Source organism: Salmo salar, chromosome 02, assembly GCF_965601325.2.
Source record: "Salmo salar chromosome 02, fSalSal1, whole genome shotgun sequence".
Lineage (NCBI taxonomy): Eukaryota > Metazoa > Chordata > Actinopteri > Salmoniformes > Salmonidae > Salmo > Salmo salar.
In genome coordinates this window covers 87,835,704-87,852,941 of record NC_138292.1, presented here as the reverse complement: position 1 = coordinate 87,852,941, position 17,238 = coordinate 87,835,704, and the positions used below count along the sequence as shown (strand labels likewise).

General features: G+C 41.6%; 1 protein-coding gene across 1 annotated transcript; it reads right to left on the bottom strand.

Annotated features, from left to right (window-relative positions):
* Positions 1-621: 621 nt before the first annotated feature.
* LOC145862999 (uncharacterized) lies at positions 622-13,041 on the bottom strand. The gene is made up of 2 exons (XM_082968048.1): positions 12,269-13,041; positions 622-2,727 (listed from the first exon to the last, which is right to left on the bottom strand). The coding sequence occupies exons 1-2, from the start codon at positions 12,798-12,800 to the stop codon at positions 896-898; spliced, it is 2,364 nt and encodes a 787-aa protein (XP_082824174.1). The 5' UTR covers positions 12,801-13,041; the 3' UTR covers positions 622-895.
* Between the last annotated feature and the right edge of the window lie 4,197 nt (positions 13,042-17,238).

Sequence of the window (17,238 nt, the reverse complement as noted above, 5' to 3'; positions counted from 1 at the left end):
GACATCTTCTCAACTTTCAACTAAAACTGAACTGTATATTGGATGTCGGGCATAGTTTGATTTTCAACGTCTTTTCAATTACATTTCGGGTGTCCAAATCCATAACCAATATGCAGAAACAGTTTGTGGTGTATTGAAAACCTAAACATAAAATGTGCTATATACACAAACATCTGCCACAATAATCATAATACTTGTTTTTTTTTTAAAAGCACCTTATAAACTGCACAAGCACCAGAAACGCTGTTGTTTTGACAAGTAGCAATAAATCACTGATATCGATTAGGGGGGAAATCAGGTTGTACGTGCTTTTGAAACTAACACAACTAAACAAAACACATGGAAATGGGAGATATATTTTACCTCACTGGTTAGAGGACAACCTGCAGAAGACAGTCAGCTACATTTTGGAGTGATGCATTTAAATGTAGGGGTCACTAAACAAAGGAACACAACACCTATTTGTCATCACTCATCGATATAATGCTAAAATCATTTGTGTGACAGGAGGGAGATGAGGTTGCACGTCCTGTTAAAACTAACAGCTCAAAAAACACGGAATCTGGGAATAATGTGTACATCCCTGGTTAGAGGACCATTTGTAGAAAACAGCTAGCTACATTTTGAAGTGTTGCATTTTTATTCAAGTGGGTCACCAACGTGGTAAGTGTAACGCAACACTTTCAGAGCCTGGATTTTCCCACTGAGGCTAATATCCATATCATGTTGAAATCAATAGAACAGGGGGCAAACGTTTAGGGTTCTACATTGTGACATCATTAAAATACTCCTTCTACAATGTTAAAACATTCTACATTGTGACATTAATTCATTGATATCATGAAACAACTCCTTCATGGATTTTCTGATATTTGATCAGAGATCTTTTATCAGATTATGTCTGGTCACAGCTATGAGATTTTTCTCCCGTGTGTGTTCTCTGGTGTAGAGTCAGATTGCGAGATGTAATAAAACTCTTCCCACATTGATCACAGCTATACGGTTTCTCTCCTGTGTGTATTCTCTGGTGTATTCTCAGATTGCTAGATCCTGTAAAACTCTTCCCACATTGATCACAGGTATAAGGCTTCTCTCCTGTGTGTGTTCTCTGGTGTATTCTCAGATTGCTAGATCCTGTAAATCTCTTCCCACATTGATCACAGCTATAAGGCTTCTCTCCTGTGTGTATTCTCCTGTGTACAGTCAGCTTCCCAGATTGACCAAAACTCTTCCCACAATGATCACAGCTATAAGGTTTCTCTCCTGTGTGTGTTCTCTGGTGTATCGTCAGATTGCAAGATCCTGTAAAACTCTTCCCACACTGATTACAGCTATAAGGCTTCTCTCCTGTGTGTGTTCTCCTGTGTACAGTCAGCTTCCCAGATTGACCAAAACTCTTCCCACATTGATCACAGCTATAAGGTTTCTCTCCTGTGTGTATTCTCCTGTGTACAGTCAGCTTCCCAGATTGACCAAAACTCTTCCCACAATGATCACAGCTATAAGGTTTCTCTCCTGTGTGTGTTCTCTGGTGTATTGTCAGATTGCTAGATCCTGTAAAACTCTTCCCACATTGATCACAGCTATAAGGCTTCTCTCCTGTGTGTATTCTCTGGTGTAGAGTCAGATTGCTAGATGCAGCAAAACTCTTCCCACAATGATCACAGCTATAAGATTTCTCTCCTGTGTGTGTTCTCTGGTGTCGAGTCAGAATGCTAGATGTAATAAAACTCTTCCCACATTGATTACAGCTAAAAGACTTCTCTCCTGTGTGTATTCTCTGGTGTAGACTCAGATTGCTAGATGCAGCAAAACTCTTCCCACATTGATCACAGCTATAAGGTTTCTCTCCTGTGTGTGTTCTCTGGTGTAGAGTCAGACTTCTTGATGCCGCAAAACTCTTCCCACATTGATCACAGCTATAAGGTTTCTCTCCTGTGTGTGTTCTCTGGTGTAAAGTCAGCTGACCAGATGTAGTAAAACTCTTCCCACATTGATTACAGCTATAGGATTTCTCTCCTGTGTGTATTTTCTGGTGTAGAATCAGACTGCTAGATGCAGCAAAATTCTTCCCACATTGATTACAGCTATAAGGTTTCTCTCCTGTGTGTATTCTCTGGTGTAGAGCCAAACTTGTAGATGCTGCAAAACTCTTCCCACATTGATCACAGCTATAAGGTTTCTCTCCTGTGTGTGTACTCTGGTGTAATGTCAGCTGGCCAGATTGAACAAAACTCTTCCCACATTGATCACAGCTATAAGGTTTCTCTCCTGTGTGTGTTCTCTGGTGTAAAGTCAGCTGGCCAGATTGAACAAAACTCTTCCCACATTGATCACAGCTATAAGGTTTCTCTCCTGTGTGTGTTCTCTGGTGTAAAGTCAGCTGGCCAGATTGAACAAAACTCTTCCCACATTGAGCACAGCTATAAGGTTTCTCTCCTGTGTGTGTTCTCTGGTGTAAAGTCAGTTGGCCAGATGTAGTAAAACTCTTCCCACATTGAGCACAGCTATAAGGTTTCTCTCCCGTGTGTATTCTCTGGTGTGATTTTAAATGTCCAGAAGAAACAAAACTCTTCCCACAGTCAGAGCAGCAGTGAGTTCTCTTCCCTGTGGGTCTCTGTGGGTGTTTCTTGAGGTGTTCTAATGTGGAGAGACTCTTCTCTGCCTTGTCAGCATCATGAGATTGTTGAGGCTCCTCAGAGGACCCATGATAGTCACGTCTCTCTCCTGTGTGAACAACAAAGTCAGACAGATAATTAAAGGCCGACAACAGCAGTAATCCACTGTAAAAGGTGATGCCAACAGCGTAGCCATGATGTTGTACAACAATTGACGTCTGTAATGAATGTTACAATTATTTGACAATTGTCTTAAAATTAGCAAGAACAGTCATATTTTGTCTTTTCACAATAGTAGTAAAATCGATGATTGTATGCTAGAAGAAAGTTAAAGTTGCTGAAATCCTAAGGGGTGTGCCAGACGACTTTTGGTCTCCAATATAGGCCCCTTTCTGTGTTTAATAAAATTGCGGCACGAGGGCGATGCGCACACAATTTGATTGCAGAAACATCTCCCTGCTAATGAGGAAACCAATAGTTATGGATGTAGTATATCTGCCTGGAGCAAAAATGGTGAGCAAAGATTTTCGATTTTTACAATGTATTCAGAATGTGAACGGGGGAAAACTCAGGAGAGTAACCTCCATTTCCAGGTTGCTTATGAGTGCATTTCACACTACTTTGGATTATAATTGTAAGGATTCTTTGAATGTCTTGCTTAATATAATGTTTGTGTCATGATCGCAAATCAACCTCTTTGTACTTAAAAAACCCTTCAACCAGTAAAACGCTTTTAACTCAAAAATGGCGCCGGAGGAGATGGCCGTCTCCTAACCAATTGTGCTATTATGTGTTTTCTTTCCCGATATTTGTAAATTATTTTGTACATAATGTTTCTGCAGAAAAGAGCTTCTGGATATCAGGACAGCGATCACTCACCTCAGATTAGACAAAGATTTTTTCAACAACAACAAGCAGGACTCAGACTATATTCTCCAAACACCCCACAGGGCCGACATCCCAATTATTCGCAAAAGGAAGCGACGCAGAGGACGAAGAGCCGGATGCCTCGTCCGGACCCACAGAAGGCGAGTAGGAAAGCTGCCGTTACCGTCAATATTACTCGCCAAAGTGCAATCATTGGACAATAAACTAGACAAGGTACGATCACGAATATCCTACCAACGGGACATCAAAAACTGTAATATCCTATGTTTCACGGAATCGTGGCTGAATGACGACATGGATATTCAGGTTGCGGGATATAAGCTGCACCGGCAAGATAGAACAGCACACTCTAGTAAGACGAGGGGGGGCGGTCTGTGCATATTTGTAAACAACAGCTGGTGCACGAAATCTAAGGAAGTCTCTAGATTTTGCTCACCTGAAGTAGAGTATATTGTGATAAATTGCAGGCCACACTACTTGCCTAGAGAGTTCTCAGCTATACTTTTCGTGGCTGTTTATTTACCACCACAGACAGATGCTGGCACTAAGACCGCACTCAGTCAGCTGTATAAGGAAATAAGCAAACAGGAAACCGCTCACCGAGAGGCGGCGCTCCTAGTGGCCGGAGACTTTAATGCAGGAAACTTAAATCAGTTCTACCAAATCTCTATCAACATGTTAAATGTGCAACCAGAGGGTAACAAATTCTAGATCACCTGTACTCCACACACAGAGACAAAGCTCTCCCTCACCCTCCATTTGGTAAATCCGACCACAATTCTATCCTCCTGATTCCTGCTTACAAGCAAAAATTTAAGCAGGAAGCACCAGTGACTCGGTCTATAAAAAAATGGTCAGATGAAGCAGATGCTAAACTACAGGACTGCTTTGCTATCACAGACTGGAACATGTTCCGCGATTCTTCCGATGACATTGAGGAATACACCACATCAGTCACTGGCTTTATCAATAAGTGCATTGAGCACATTGTCCCCACAGTGACTGTACGTACATACCCCAACCAGAAGCCACAGGCAACATTCACACTGAGCTAAAGGGTAGAGCTGCCGCTTTCAAGGTGCGGGACTCAAACCAGGAAGCTTACAAGAAATCCCGCTATGCCCTGTGACGAACCATCAAACAGGCAAAGCGTCAATACAGGGCTAAGATTGAATCATACTACACCGGCTCCGACGCTCGTCGGATGTGGCAGGGCTTGCAAACTATTACAGACTACAAAGGGAAGCACAGCCGCGAGCTGCCCAGTGACACGAGCTTACCAGACGAGCTAAATCACTTCTATGCTCGCTTCGAGGCAAGCAACAACGAGGCATGCATGAGAACATCAGCTGTTCCGGATGACTGTGTGATCACGCTCTCCGTAGCCGATGTGAGTAAGACCTTTAAACAGGTCAACATACACAAGGCTGCAGGGCCAGATGGATTACCAGGACGTGTGCTCCAGGCATGTGCTGACCAACTGGCAGGTGTCTTCACTGACATTTTCAACATGTCCCTGATTGAGTCTATAATACCAACATGCTTCAAGCAGACCACCATAGTCCCTGTGCCCAAGAACACAAAGGCAACCTGCCTAAATGACTACAGAGCTGTAGCACTCACGTCCGTAGCCATGAAGTGATTTGAAAGGTTGGTAATGGCTCACATCAACACCATTATCCCAGAAACCTAGACCCACTCCAATTTGCATACCGCCCAAAAAGATCCACAGATGATGCAATCTCTTTTGCACTCCACACTGCCCTTTCCCACCTGGACAAAAGGAACATTTATGTGAGAATGCTATTCATTGACTACAGCTCAGCGTTCAACACCATAGTACCCTCAAAGCTCATCACTATGCTAAGGAACCTGGGACTAAACACCTCCCTCTGCAACTGGATCCTGGACTTCCCGATGGGCTGCCCCCAGGTGGTGAGAGTAGGTAGCAACACATCTGCCAAGCTGATCCTCAACACTGGAGCTCCCCAGGGGTGCGTGCTCAGTCCCCTCCTGTACTCCCTGTTCACCCACAACTGCATGGCCAGGCACGACTCCAACACCATCATTAAGTTTGCTGACGACACAACAGTGGTAGGCCTGATCACCGACAACGACGAGACAGCCTATAGGAAGGAGGTCAGAGACCTGGCCGGGTGGTGCCAGAATAACAACCTATCCCTCAACGTAACCAAGACTAAGGAGATGATTGTGGACTACAGGAAAAGGAGAACCGAGCACGTCCCCATTCTCATCGACGAGGCTGTAGTGGAGCAGGTTGAGAGCTTCAAATTCCTTGGTGTCCACATCAACAACAAACTAGAATGGTCCAAACACACGAACAGTCGTGAAGAGGGCACGACAAAGCCTATTCCCCCTAAGGAAACTAAAAAGATTTGGCATGGGTCCTGAGATCCTCAAAAAGTTCTACAGCTGCAACATCGAGAGTATCCTGACCGGTTGCATCACTGCCTGGTACGGCAATTGCTCGGCCTCCGATCGCAAGGCACTTCAGAGGGTTGTGCGTACGGCCCAGCACATTACTGGGGCGAAAAGTGGGAGGTGTGGTCAAGAAACACTGGCATATTTTATCATCGGACCCAACTTTGCCGGCCGAATTTAAAAATCCACCACTTATTGTGTATAGGAGAGGTCGCAATTTACGCGATAAATTGGTTCATGCCAACTGCCAGCCACAAAAGAAAAATCAGCCAGGCTCTTCTACCAAATGGTAGCTATAAATGCAAAGGATGCGCACAATGCAATATGATGAGGTGTGAATATTTCTGCCACACCCACACAGGAAAACGGTTCCAAATAAATGATATCATTACGTGTTCCGCCACCCATGTTATTTACATTATTAAATGTCCATGTGGGCTCTGCTATGTCGGTAAGACCTCCCGCTCTCTCAAACAGAGAATTAGTGAACATAAAAGTTCAATCAGGCGAAACGACAGGGATTATCCAGTCGCAGTACATTTTAATGACCTAAAGCATGACATTTCTACCTTTAGATTTTGTGGCATAGAGAAAGTCAAGATATCAGACAGGGGAGGTGATATTAATAATACTCTGAGCAAAAGAGAATGTTTTGGATTTTCACCCTCCAACACATTATTTGCTAAAGGACTTAATGATGAAATGCCTATGTATGTTATGTTGTGAATTTCAACATGAATTATGTGCCTATTTAAGATAATTCTGATGCTTTTCGTACGACGTACCCAATGATTAATGAAAACTTGCTATGTCCTCATTGTGGTTTTATGGACGTGTTTAATGCGTCTTATTTATACACTTTTGTTGTGTTTGCGAAAGGCATATTGTTATGTTTGGTAGCACTTATTTATTTTTCCTTTGCCTCCAACCCCTTTCCATGCGTGGAACGGATGTGGGTGGGGCTAGGTCTACATAGGGGTGCTGATTTAAAAAAATTCACAAAAGCTCTGACAAAGGCCGTGAGGCCGATACTTAAAGCTTATTAAATATCAGTGATACTATCGAGAGCAGTGTGCGGTTTCCTTTCTCCTACATCCTGTTTCAACTGTTGCCATGCACCTGCAAAAAGATTGATCAGATGTGCGAGTGCCTTTTGAATTTTGTAACAGTAGTTATAGTCAAAGTTACACTCCCTTTCAGTCGGTCAACTTCGGTACAACATTCTATGGGGAAATACAATCATTCCCCATGCCAACCCAAATCCACGGATACTAAATGAAATGGCCCCTGGCAGACCACCCAGACCTGACACCGCAAGATCTTTCTTTCTCTCAGAGGACCTGAGCCCTAGGACCATGCCTCAGGACTACCTGGCATGATGATTCCTTGCTGTCCCCAGTCCACCTGGCCGTGCTGCTGCTCCAGTTTCAACTGTTCTGCCTGTGGCTATGGAACCCTGACCTGTTCACCGGACGTGCTTGTTGCACCCTCGACAACTACTATGATTATTATTATTTGACCATGCTGGTCATTTATGAACATTTTAACAACTTGACCATGTTCTGTTATAATATCCACCCGGCACAGCCAGAAGAGGACTGGCCACACCTCATAGCCTGGTTCCTCTCTAGGTTTCTTCCTAGGTTTTGGCCTTTCTAGGGAGTTTTTCCTAGGGAGTTTTTCCTAGCCACCATGCTTCTTTCACATGCATTGCTTGCTGTTTGGGGTTTTAGGCTGGGTTTCTGTACAGCACTTTGAGATATCAGCTGATGTACGAAGGGCTATATAAATACATTTGATTTGAAGATGCGTCAGGTTTGTCAATTTATTAATTGTCTTTTGTTTGAAACAGTCCTGTCAATGTTGAGTAAGGACGCACACCTGATTACGCATATAGAAGTAGGACTAGTCTACCTGTCCTGCACACAAATGTAGGTCTATAAATGTGCCCATTTGGGATGTCTGAAAGTATTTCTACCTGATCGAGAATAATTTTTATTTTATTAAAACACGTGGGTGGTGTTTATATATGGAGAAATACACATTAGAAATGTTCAACCAATCGATTGTTTGAGGCGTTACTACAGACCCTGGTTCGAATCCTGACTGTATCCCAACTGGCCGTGACTGGGAGTCCCATAGGGAGGCGCACAATTGGCCAAGCGTCGTCCGGTTTTGGCCGGTGTAGGCCATCATTGTAAATAAGAATTTGTTTTTAACTGACTTACCTAGTTAAATAAAGGTTACATTTGAAAAATGTAATAAAACATAGAGCATTCAGAAAGTTCAGACCCCTTCCCTTTTTCCACATTTTGTTAAGTTACAGCCTTATTCAAATGTTTAATGCCCATCCAAGAGACTGTCGACCAATCACGTTCACATTGTCATGCTGTGACACGCAGTTCCTAAAATACACGTTATAAACTAAGCTAATTGTACCAAAATCCCTTTTAAAAAGTCAGGGTATGAGTGAGAAACCATCAAGACACCAACTTTAAGAAGGTTCTAAAACAAAGGTTTCAAACCAATTCATGAATGTTATTGAATCTAGGTATGCTTCATCCTTAATGTAATTGAATCTAGGTATGTTTCACCTTTAACCTCACTAGGGTAGGGGGCAGCATTAGGAATTCTGGATGAAAAGCGTGCCCAAAGTAAACTGCCTGCTACTCAGGCCCGGAAGCCTGAGTAGGATATGCATATAATTGGTAGATGTGGATAGAAAACACTCTACAGTTTCCAAAACTGTTAAAATAATGTCTGTGAGTATAACAGAACTGATATGGCAGGTGAAAACCTGAGGAAAATCCATCCAGGAAGTGCTATTATTTTGAAACGGCTGTTTTTCCATTGAGAGCCTATCCACCATACAAAGACTTATGACCCAGTTCACAATCCCTATGGCTTTCACAACATGTGGCCAGTCTTTAGGCATTGTTTCAGGCCTTTACTCTGAAAAATGAGGGAGAAACACCACTTTCAATGAGAGGACAGTGGAAATTTACAGACATGAGTCCAGCGCGTGACCAGGAGCGTGCCTTTCTTGTTTTTCTTTTTCTATTGATGAAGCTATTGTCCGGTTGAAATATGATCGATTATTTATGACGAAAACAACCTGAGGATTTACGTTTGACATGTTTCTACGAACTTTTATGGTACTTTTTTGATTTTTCGTCTGCCTGTTGTGACCGCGCTTTGTTCCAATGGATTACTGAACAAAATGCACCAACAAAACGGAGGTTTTTGGACATAAAGAGGGACATTATCGAACAAAACAAACATTTATTGTGTAACATGGAGTCTTGGGAGTGTAACCATATGAAGCTCATCAAAGGTAAGTGATACATTTTATCACTATTTCTATCACTATTTCTGAGTTTTGTTACTCCTCTACTTGGCTGGTTACTGTTTGTAATGATTTGTCTGCTGGGCGCAGTTCTCAGATAATCGCATGGTTTGCTTTCGCCGTAAAGTATTTTTGAAATCTGACACCGTGGTTGGATTCACAAGAAGTTCATCTTAAAACCGATGTATAACACTTGTATGTTTTCTGAAAGAATTTTTATTTATATAATATTTCTGTTTTTGAATTTGGCGCTCTGTAATTTCACTGGATGTTGGCCAGGTGGGACGGTAGCGTCCCACTCCCCCTAGAGCGGTTAATGTTACTGTATCTAGGTATGTTTCACCTTCAATGTAATGGCATGAAAAAATAAATGGCTGAATATTTTACAATGACTTACAGTTGAAGTGGGAAGTTTATATACACATTAGCCAAATATATTTAAACTCAGTTATTCACAATTCCTGACATTTAATCCGAGTAGAAATTCCCTGTCTTAGGTCAGGTAGGATCACCACTTTATTTTAAGAATGTGAAATGTCAGAATAATAGAGAGAATTATTTATTTCAGCTTTTATTTCTTTCATCACATTCCCAGTGGGTCAGAAGTTTACATACACTCAATTAGCATTTGGTAGTATTGCCTTTAAATTGTTTAACTTGGGTCAAACATTATGGGTAGCCTCCCACAATAAGTTGGGTGATTGTTGGCCCATTCCTCCTGACAGAGGTGGTGTAATTGAGTCAGGTTTGTAGGCCTCCTTGCTCGCACACGCTTTTTCAGATCTGCCCACAAAGGTTCTATAGGATTGAGGTCAGGGCTTTGTGATGGCCACTCCAATACCTTGACATTGTTGTCCTTAAGCCATTTTGCCACAACTTTGGAAGTATGCTTGGGGTCATTGTCCATATGGAAGACTCACTTGCAACCAAGCTTTAACTTCCTGACGGATGTCTTGAGATGTAGCTTCAATATATCGACATACGTTTCCTACCTCATGATGCCATCTATTTTGTGAAGTGCACCAGTCCCTAATGCAGCAAAGCACCACCACAACATGATGCTGCCACCCCCGTGCTTCACGGTTGGGATGGTGTTCTTCGGCTTGCAAGCTTCCCCCTTTTTCCTCCAAACATAACGATGGTCATTATGGCCAAACAGTTCTATTATTTTTTTTTATCAGACCAGATGACATTTTTCCAAAATGTACGATCTTTGTCCCCATGTGCAGTTGCAAACCGTAGTCTGCCTTTTTTATGGCAGTTTTGGAGCAGTGGCTTCTTCCTTGCTGAATGGCCTTTCAGATATGTCGATATAGGACTCGTTTTACTGTGGATCTATATCCACAGTAAAAGGCCTATACTTTTCTACCTGTTTCCTCCAGCATCTTCACAAGGTCCTTTGCTGTTGTTCTGGGATTGATTTGCTCTTTTCGCACCAAAGTATGTTCATCTCTAGGAGACAGAATGCGTCTCCTTCCTGAGCGGTATGACGGCTGCGTGGTCCCATGGTGTTTATACTTGTGTACTATTATTTGTACAGATGAACGTGGTACCTTCAGGCATTTGGAAATCGCTCCCAAGGATGAACCAGACTGAGGTCTTGGCTGATTTCTTTTGATATTCCAATGATGTCAAGCAAAGAGGCACCGAGTTTGAAGCTATGCCTTGAAACACATCCACAGGTACACCTCCAATTGACTCAAATGATGTCAATTAGCCTATCAGAAGCTTCTAAAGCCATGGCATAATTCTCTGGAATTCTCCAAGCTGTTTAAAGGCACAGTCAACTTAGTGTATGTAAACTTCAAACCCACTGGAATTGTGATACAGTGAATTATAAGTTAATTAATCTGTCTGTAAACAACTGTTGAAAAAATGACTTGTTTCATGCACAAAGTAGATGTCCTAACCGACTTGCCAAAATTATAGTTTGTTAACAAGAAATGTGTGGAGTGGTTGAAAAACGAGTTTTAATGACTCCAACATCAAATCAAATGTATTTATATAGCCCTTCTAACATCAGCTGATATCTCAAAGTGCTGTACAGAAACCCAGCCTAAAACCCCAAACAGAAAGCAATGCAGGTGTAGAAGCACGGTGGCTAGGAAAAACTCCCTAAGTGTATGTAAACTTCCCTCTTCAACTGTATCAACAGCTGTAACAATTTGACCCCCACAGCAAATCTTAACTGGCAATTCTAGAATATACTATATAGCCTTGAAATCAGGTTAAAACTATAATTTTGACCTCATGGGTGGCCAGTCTTTGTATTCATAGTGTAGTGAATTCAGGGGGTAGCCCTGAGCTGAACTCAAACCTGGGTCCAGCGACTGTCAAGCCAACACCTTATAACTGTTACGCCAAGATGTCTGAACTTCTTGACGAGGTCGCTAGGTTTTGGATTAAGGTTGATGCAATAGCATCCAATGAATTTGAGAGTGGTTACATTTCTCCAGCCCCCATCCCTCAGCTGTTTACCAAACCAAGTCTCTGGACAGCCATTTTGTTTCTGTTTAAATACTAGGTTGTCCCTTTAAAAAAGCCACATAAATCACTCAACCAACTTGCCATTCAAACAATAACAAAGCTGTAATTCCACCACTGTTTTGGTAATAAGATGATGGATGGGGCTGGAGAAATGTAACGAATCTCAAATGCATAGACAGACCTACGGATGCAAGGACTGACCATCCATGATATCAACATTATAGTTTTAACCATGTTGAGGCTATACAGTGTTGGTTTACATTGTTTCTAAACATTGGAGTAAAAAAAGCTTATTTGGGGTTCTGATGGGGTACAACAGTTGAACTAAGCTCATGAGGCACGTGTTATATTCTTCAAGAATCAATGGCTATAAATTAATAATTTAAAGTCCAAATATGGATGTAGCAATTGCAGATTTCCCCTTTAACACCACACATCGGTTCAACAACTGCAGAGTTTGTGCCTCTGTATTTAAGACAGTACTTACTAGTGTTAATCAGGGAACGGTTTCTCAAAACCATCTTATGGCTAAGTTCATCGTTAGAACCATTGGACGCCTTAAGATGCGTTTGGGAAACCGGACCCAGATATCCAGTTTCCTCCTCTTCCTTTTTCGATGTGACAGTCATCTCCCCCTCCTTCTCTTTCACTCCATAAACTGCATCCTCCTCTTTCTCATCCTCTTTTTTTACAGTAACATCCTCCTCCTCTTTCACTCTGAAAGCGTCTTCCTCTTCTTTCACTGAAACATCTTTCTCTTCTTCTTTCACGGTAACAGCCTCGCCCTCTACTTGTTTTTGTATTGTAACATTCTCTTCCTCCTCCTCTTTCACTCTGAACGCGTCTTCCTCTTCTTTCACTGAAACATCTTTCTCTTCTTCTTTCACGGTAACAGCCTCACCCTCCACTTGTTTTTGTATTGTAACATCTTTCTCTTCCTCTTCCTCTTTCACGAGAACTTCTTTCTCCGTCCAGCAGACCTCCTCTTTAACAGGAGGAGAGTAGCTTAGTGAACTCATGGTCGGGGATACTAGCTAGCTAGCATTAGCGACTAGCCTAGTTCTAAGCTAACTTAGCAAACCAGCTAGCTGGCAAACAACGTAAATATATAATTAAATAGGTCAACAAGTACATACAACAGAAGTGTGTTTAATACACAGCGACTAATATACACCAAAACAGTGTAAAGAGCGTGAATGTTGTAGCTATGTTTGCTAGAAAGCTACCGAGGTGTCTGACTAGCTGTTGTTGTTGAAGGAGCGTTCCGTCCACTAGATTATACGTCACACTGGCAGCATCGCCTGAACCTAAAAGACGCACATCGCCATCTGCTGACTGGAGTGGGCAACGCAGTTGAGGAACCAAAAGTTTATTTTTCATTTATTTCATAAAGTTTAATATTATATCAAGTCGTTCAAAGAGAAGCATGTGTTGATTGATTCGTTTTTAATGAGAGAGAATTTAAAACAAACTTTACACCCACTACATATTTGCGTTGAACCATACTTCTGACATGGATCATTTTGACCCCAGAGACATATCTTTTATCATTGCCAAAATGTGGTTTATTCAATTCTTCAAATTTTTCATGACTTTGTCAATCAACCTGTTCTTAATAAATCTAAATCATGGTTTAGTGTTTCTGTATCAAAATGGACTTTTAACAAATTCAAATCCTTTGGAGTAATTTTGACTCCAGCCAAAAGCACCTTTGATAAATAGGACGTTTATTTCAAATAAAACATTTTATCACACAGGTGTTCAGCAGATGTTATTGCGGGTGTAGCGAAATGCTTGTGTTTCTAGCTCCGACAGTGCAGTAATATCTGACAAGTAATATCTAACAATTTCACAACATATACCCAATACACACAAATCAAAGTATTTGAATCTAGGTTTCTCTGTATACATGATCCATCCCACCAGAGGGTGGAGGGGCACCTGTATCAGTCGTTTTGACCAGATAGACACCTGCAGATACACAGTATAGTGCCTCCCATGTACTCTCCTAAGATTGGACTTTTCTATGCCACGTATCACATGACTGTGTACAAAACTGCCAATGATAGAAAACTCTCCCAGCAATACCCCAAAATGACAATCCCAAAACAGGTTTTTAGAAATCTTTACTTAAGTATTCAGACACTTTGCTATGAGACTTAAAATTGAGCTCAGATGCATCCTGATTCCATTAATCATCCTTGAGATGTTTCTACAACTTGATTGGAGTCCACCTGTGGTAAATTCAATTGATTGGACATGATTTGGAAAGGCACACAGCTATGTACAGTTAACAGTGCATGTCAGAGCAAAAAACAAGCTTTGATGTCGAAGGAATTGTCCATAGAGCTCAGAGACAGGATTGTGTCGAGGCACAGATCTGGGGAGGGTACCAAAAAATGTCTGCAGCATTGGCGGTCCCCAAGAACACAGTGGCCTCCATCATTCTTTGATGAAAGAAGTTTGGAACCACCAAGACTCTTCCAAGAGCTGGCCGCCCGGCCAAACTGAGCAATCGGGGGAGAAGGGCCTTGGTTAGGGAGGTGACCAAGAACCCGATGGTCACTCTGACAGAGCTCCAGAGTTCCTCTGTGGAGATGGGAGGACCTTCCAGAAGGACCATCATCTCTGCAGCACTCCACCAATCAGGTCTTTATGGTAGAGAGGCCAGACGGAAGCCACTCCTCAGTAAAAGGCACATGACAGCCCACTTGGAGTTTGCAAAAAGGCACCTAAAGGACTCTCAGACCATGAGAAACAAGATTCTCTGGTCTGATTAAACCAAGATTGAACTCTTTGGCCTGAATGCCAAGTGTCACGTCTGGAGGAAAATTGGCACCATCCCTACGGTGAAGCATGGTGGTGGCAGCATCATGCTGTGGAGATGTTTTTCAGCAGCAGTGCAAATTGTCCACTGGTATTGGTGTAATTTCTCACCCCTTTTGGCTGTATGAAAGTTAATTTCCCCTCAGGCACACACATTTGTTCTTTGCTGTTATGAAGCTAATATGTGTAGAATGTACTTTTCCCCACTAGTCTTTACATTGCTTATGCATATTCGGTGGCCTGACCGCATCCAGACTATGTCAAAGGCCCATCCTGGTAGATCTGAACCTAATGCAGTTTGGAGTGATTAGATGACAGAAGTCACATTTAGGTGCCAGGTGTAACTGAGGCCATATATGCTCCATATCCATTACTTTGAGTGTTTTACATATGACTAAATGTGTTTCTGCGTATAGGCAGGGTCATTTATCATTTTCAACAAATGTACTTGGTTCGTTGAAAAGTGATACTAAACGTTCATACAATGCACTATTTTCACATAGTGGAAGATATACTGAAATTATACTGTTTTTCATACTAAGACTGACCAAGATACGTGTTGCTTTTGCACAGATTTGTTCATTGGTTTTGCAAGAGTCTGTTGATTGGTCAGTCATTGGGTTAATTTGTTTTACAATATGTTCAAATCAAATCAAGCTTTATTTATACAGCACATTTCAGACATGGATACAACACAATGGCTTCACAGAAAGAAACAAAATGAAAATAAAAATGTACACAAAACATAAGAGGATTAAAAAACAGAAGACTAACAACTGAAAGACTAATGAGCACCCTAAGGAAATGCCATTGAGTAAAATATTAACAATTGGATGCAACATCCAACACAAAATATAAGCTTGTTTTACTACATTGTTTGTTACGTTTCCCAGCATGAAAAATCTAAAATGTTGCTCAAACAGAAGAGGAACTAACAAAGACTCACTGACAACAACCACAACTAAACAGGTGGGGTTTTAGGAGGGGTTCTGATAGACACTATGGGGGTGTCCACTGAAAGTTGACTAGTAACAACAACTGGGACCTAAAAGACACCCACCATGAGACCCACTAAATCTGCCCAAGAAGAGGCAAACAAAAGAAAAACCCACACCAAACTTAAAGACAGGAAGCAAACCAAAAAAGTGGCGCAACTAAAGGTGTTGACTCTCCACATGTATCAAGACAACTGGAGCACTGGGCCAGACACTCTTAAATAGAACCTGGACCAGCTCAGGTGAAACACCTTCCCACTAACGAGATGGACAAGCCAGCACAGGTGTAACACATACTGACTAACGAGGTGACACCAATCAGTGCGTGCTAACGAGCTACACGTGCTAACGAGCTACATGGTGTCTACTGGCTGTCAAAAATTAAAACAAGAAAAAACACATTTCTAAATAATAATATACAATCGTATTATTTTTCTCTCCTTTTTCGTTCTATGGAATGGAACCCACTAGCTTCTAGAACTCTCGTCCCCTTGGAACGAGCCCAAACGAAACTCAAATCAAATTTTATTAGTCACATGCGCTGAATACATGTGTAGACCTTACAGTGAAATGCTTACTTACGAGCCCCTAACCAACAGTGCAGTTTAAAAAAATACAGATAAGAATAAGAGATAAAACTCATCTACAACACGGAAAAACGTGCAGTCAAAATAAATAGTGATCCATGGTAACACACTGGTTAAACGCAAAACACAAATAGTTTGACTGCCCAGCCTTGAGACAATCAGCAACCAAGTTGTCCTTACCACGGACATGTCTAATTTCAAGAGGAAACTCCTGCAATATCCGTAGTAACTTTCCACCTCACTGCGGAGCTTCTCTCTCTTTTCAGGGTTCACTCGATAGGCATGTTGTTGGATCGGGGCCCAGTCCCCAATGTCATGCTCTAGTACATTTGGGTTGGCACATCTGAGAATGAACCCTGATATTCTAAAAGCAGGGCAACAATGTCAATATAATTTCATTACTCTAGTACATTTGTTGTTAATTGTACCCAAAAATGTGTCAGTTGGTTGCATTAATAATAATCATAACTAAATGCTACATGAAATATTTGGTTGCATAGTCTTATTTTCAAAGTATTTTCAATGACATTTTGCTAGGTGGGATAGCCCAATGTCAAAACACAGTTTTAACATGTCTAAATCAATAACCAATATGCAGACAGTTTGGGATAAAGTGAAAACCTAAACATAAAATGTGCTATGTACACAAACATCTGCCACAATAATCATATTACTTGTATTTTTTAAAACAAACACCTTATAAACTGCACAAGCACCAGAAACGCTGCTGTTTTGACAAGTAGCAATAAATCACTGATATCGATTAGGGGGGAAATCAGGTTGTACGTGCTGTTGAAACTAACACAACTAAACAAAACACATGGAAATGGGAGATATATTTTACCTCACTGGTTAGAGGACAACCTGCAGAAGACAGTCAGCTACAATTTTGGAGTGATGCATTTAAATGTAGGGGTCGCTAAACAAAGGAACACAACACTTATTTGTCATCACTCATCGATATCATGTTGAAATCATTTGTGCCGAGAGGAGGGAGATGAGGTTGCACGTCCTGTTAAAACTAACAGCTCAAAAACCACACGGAATCT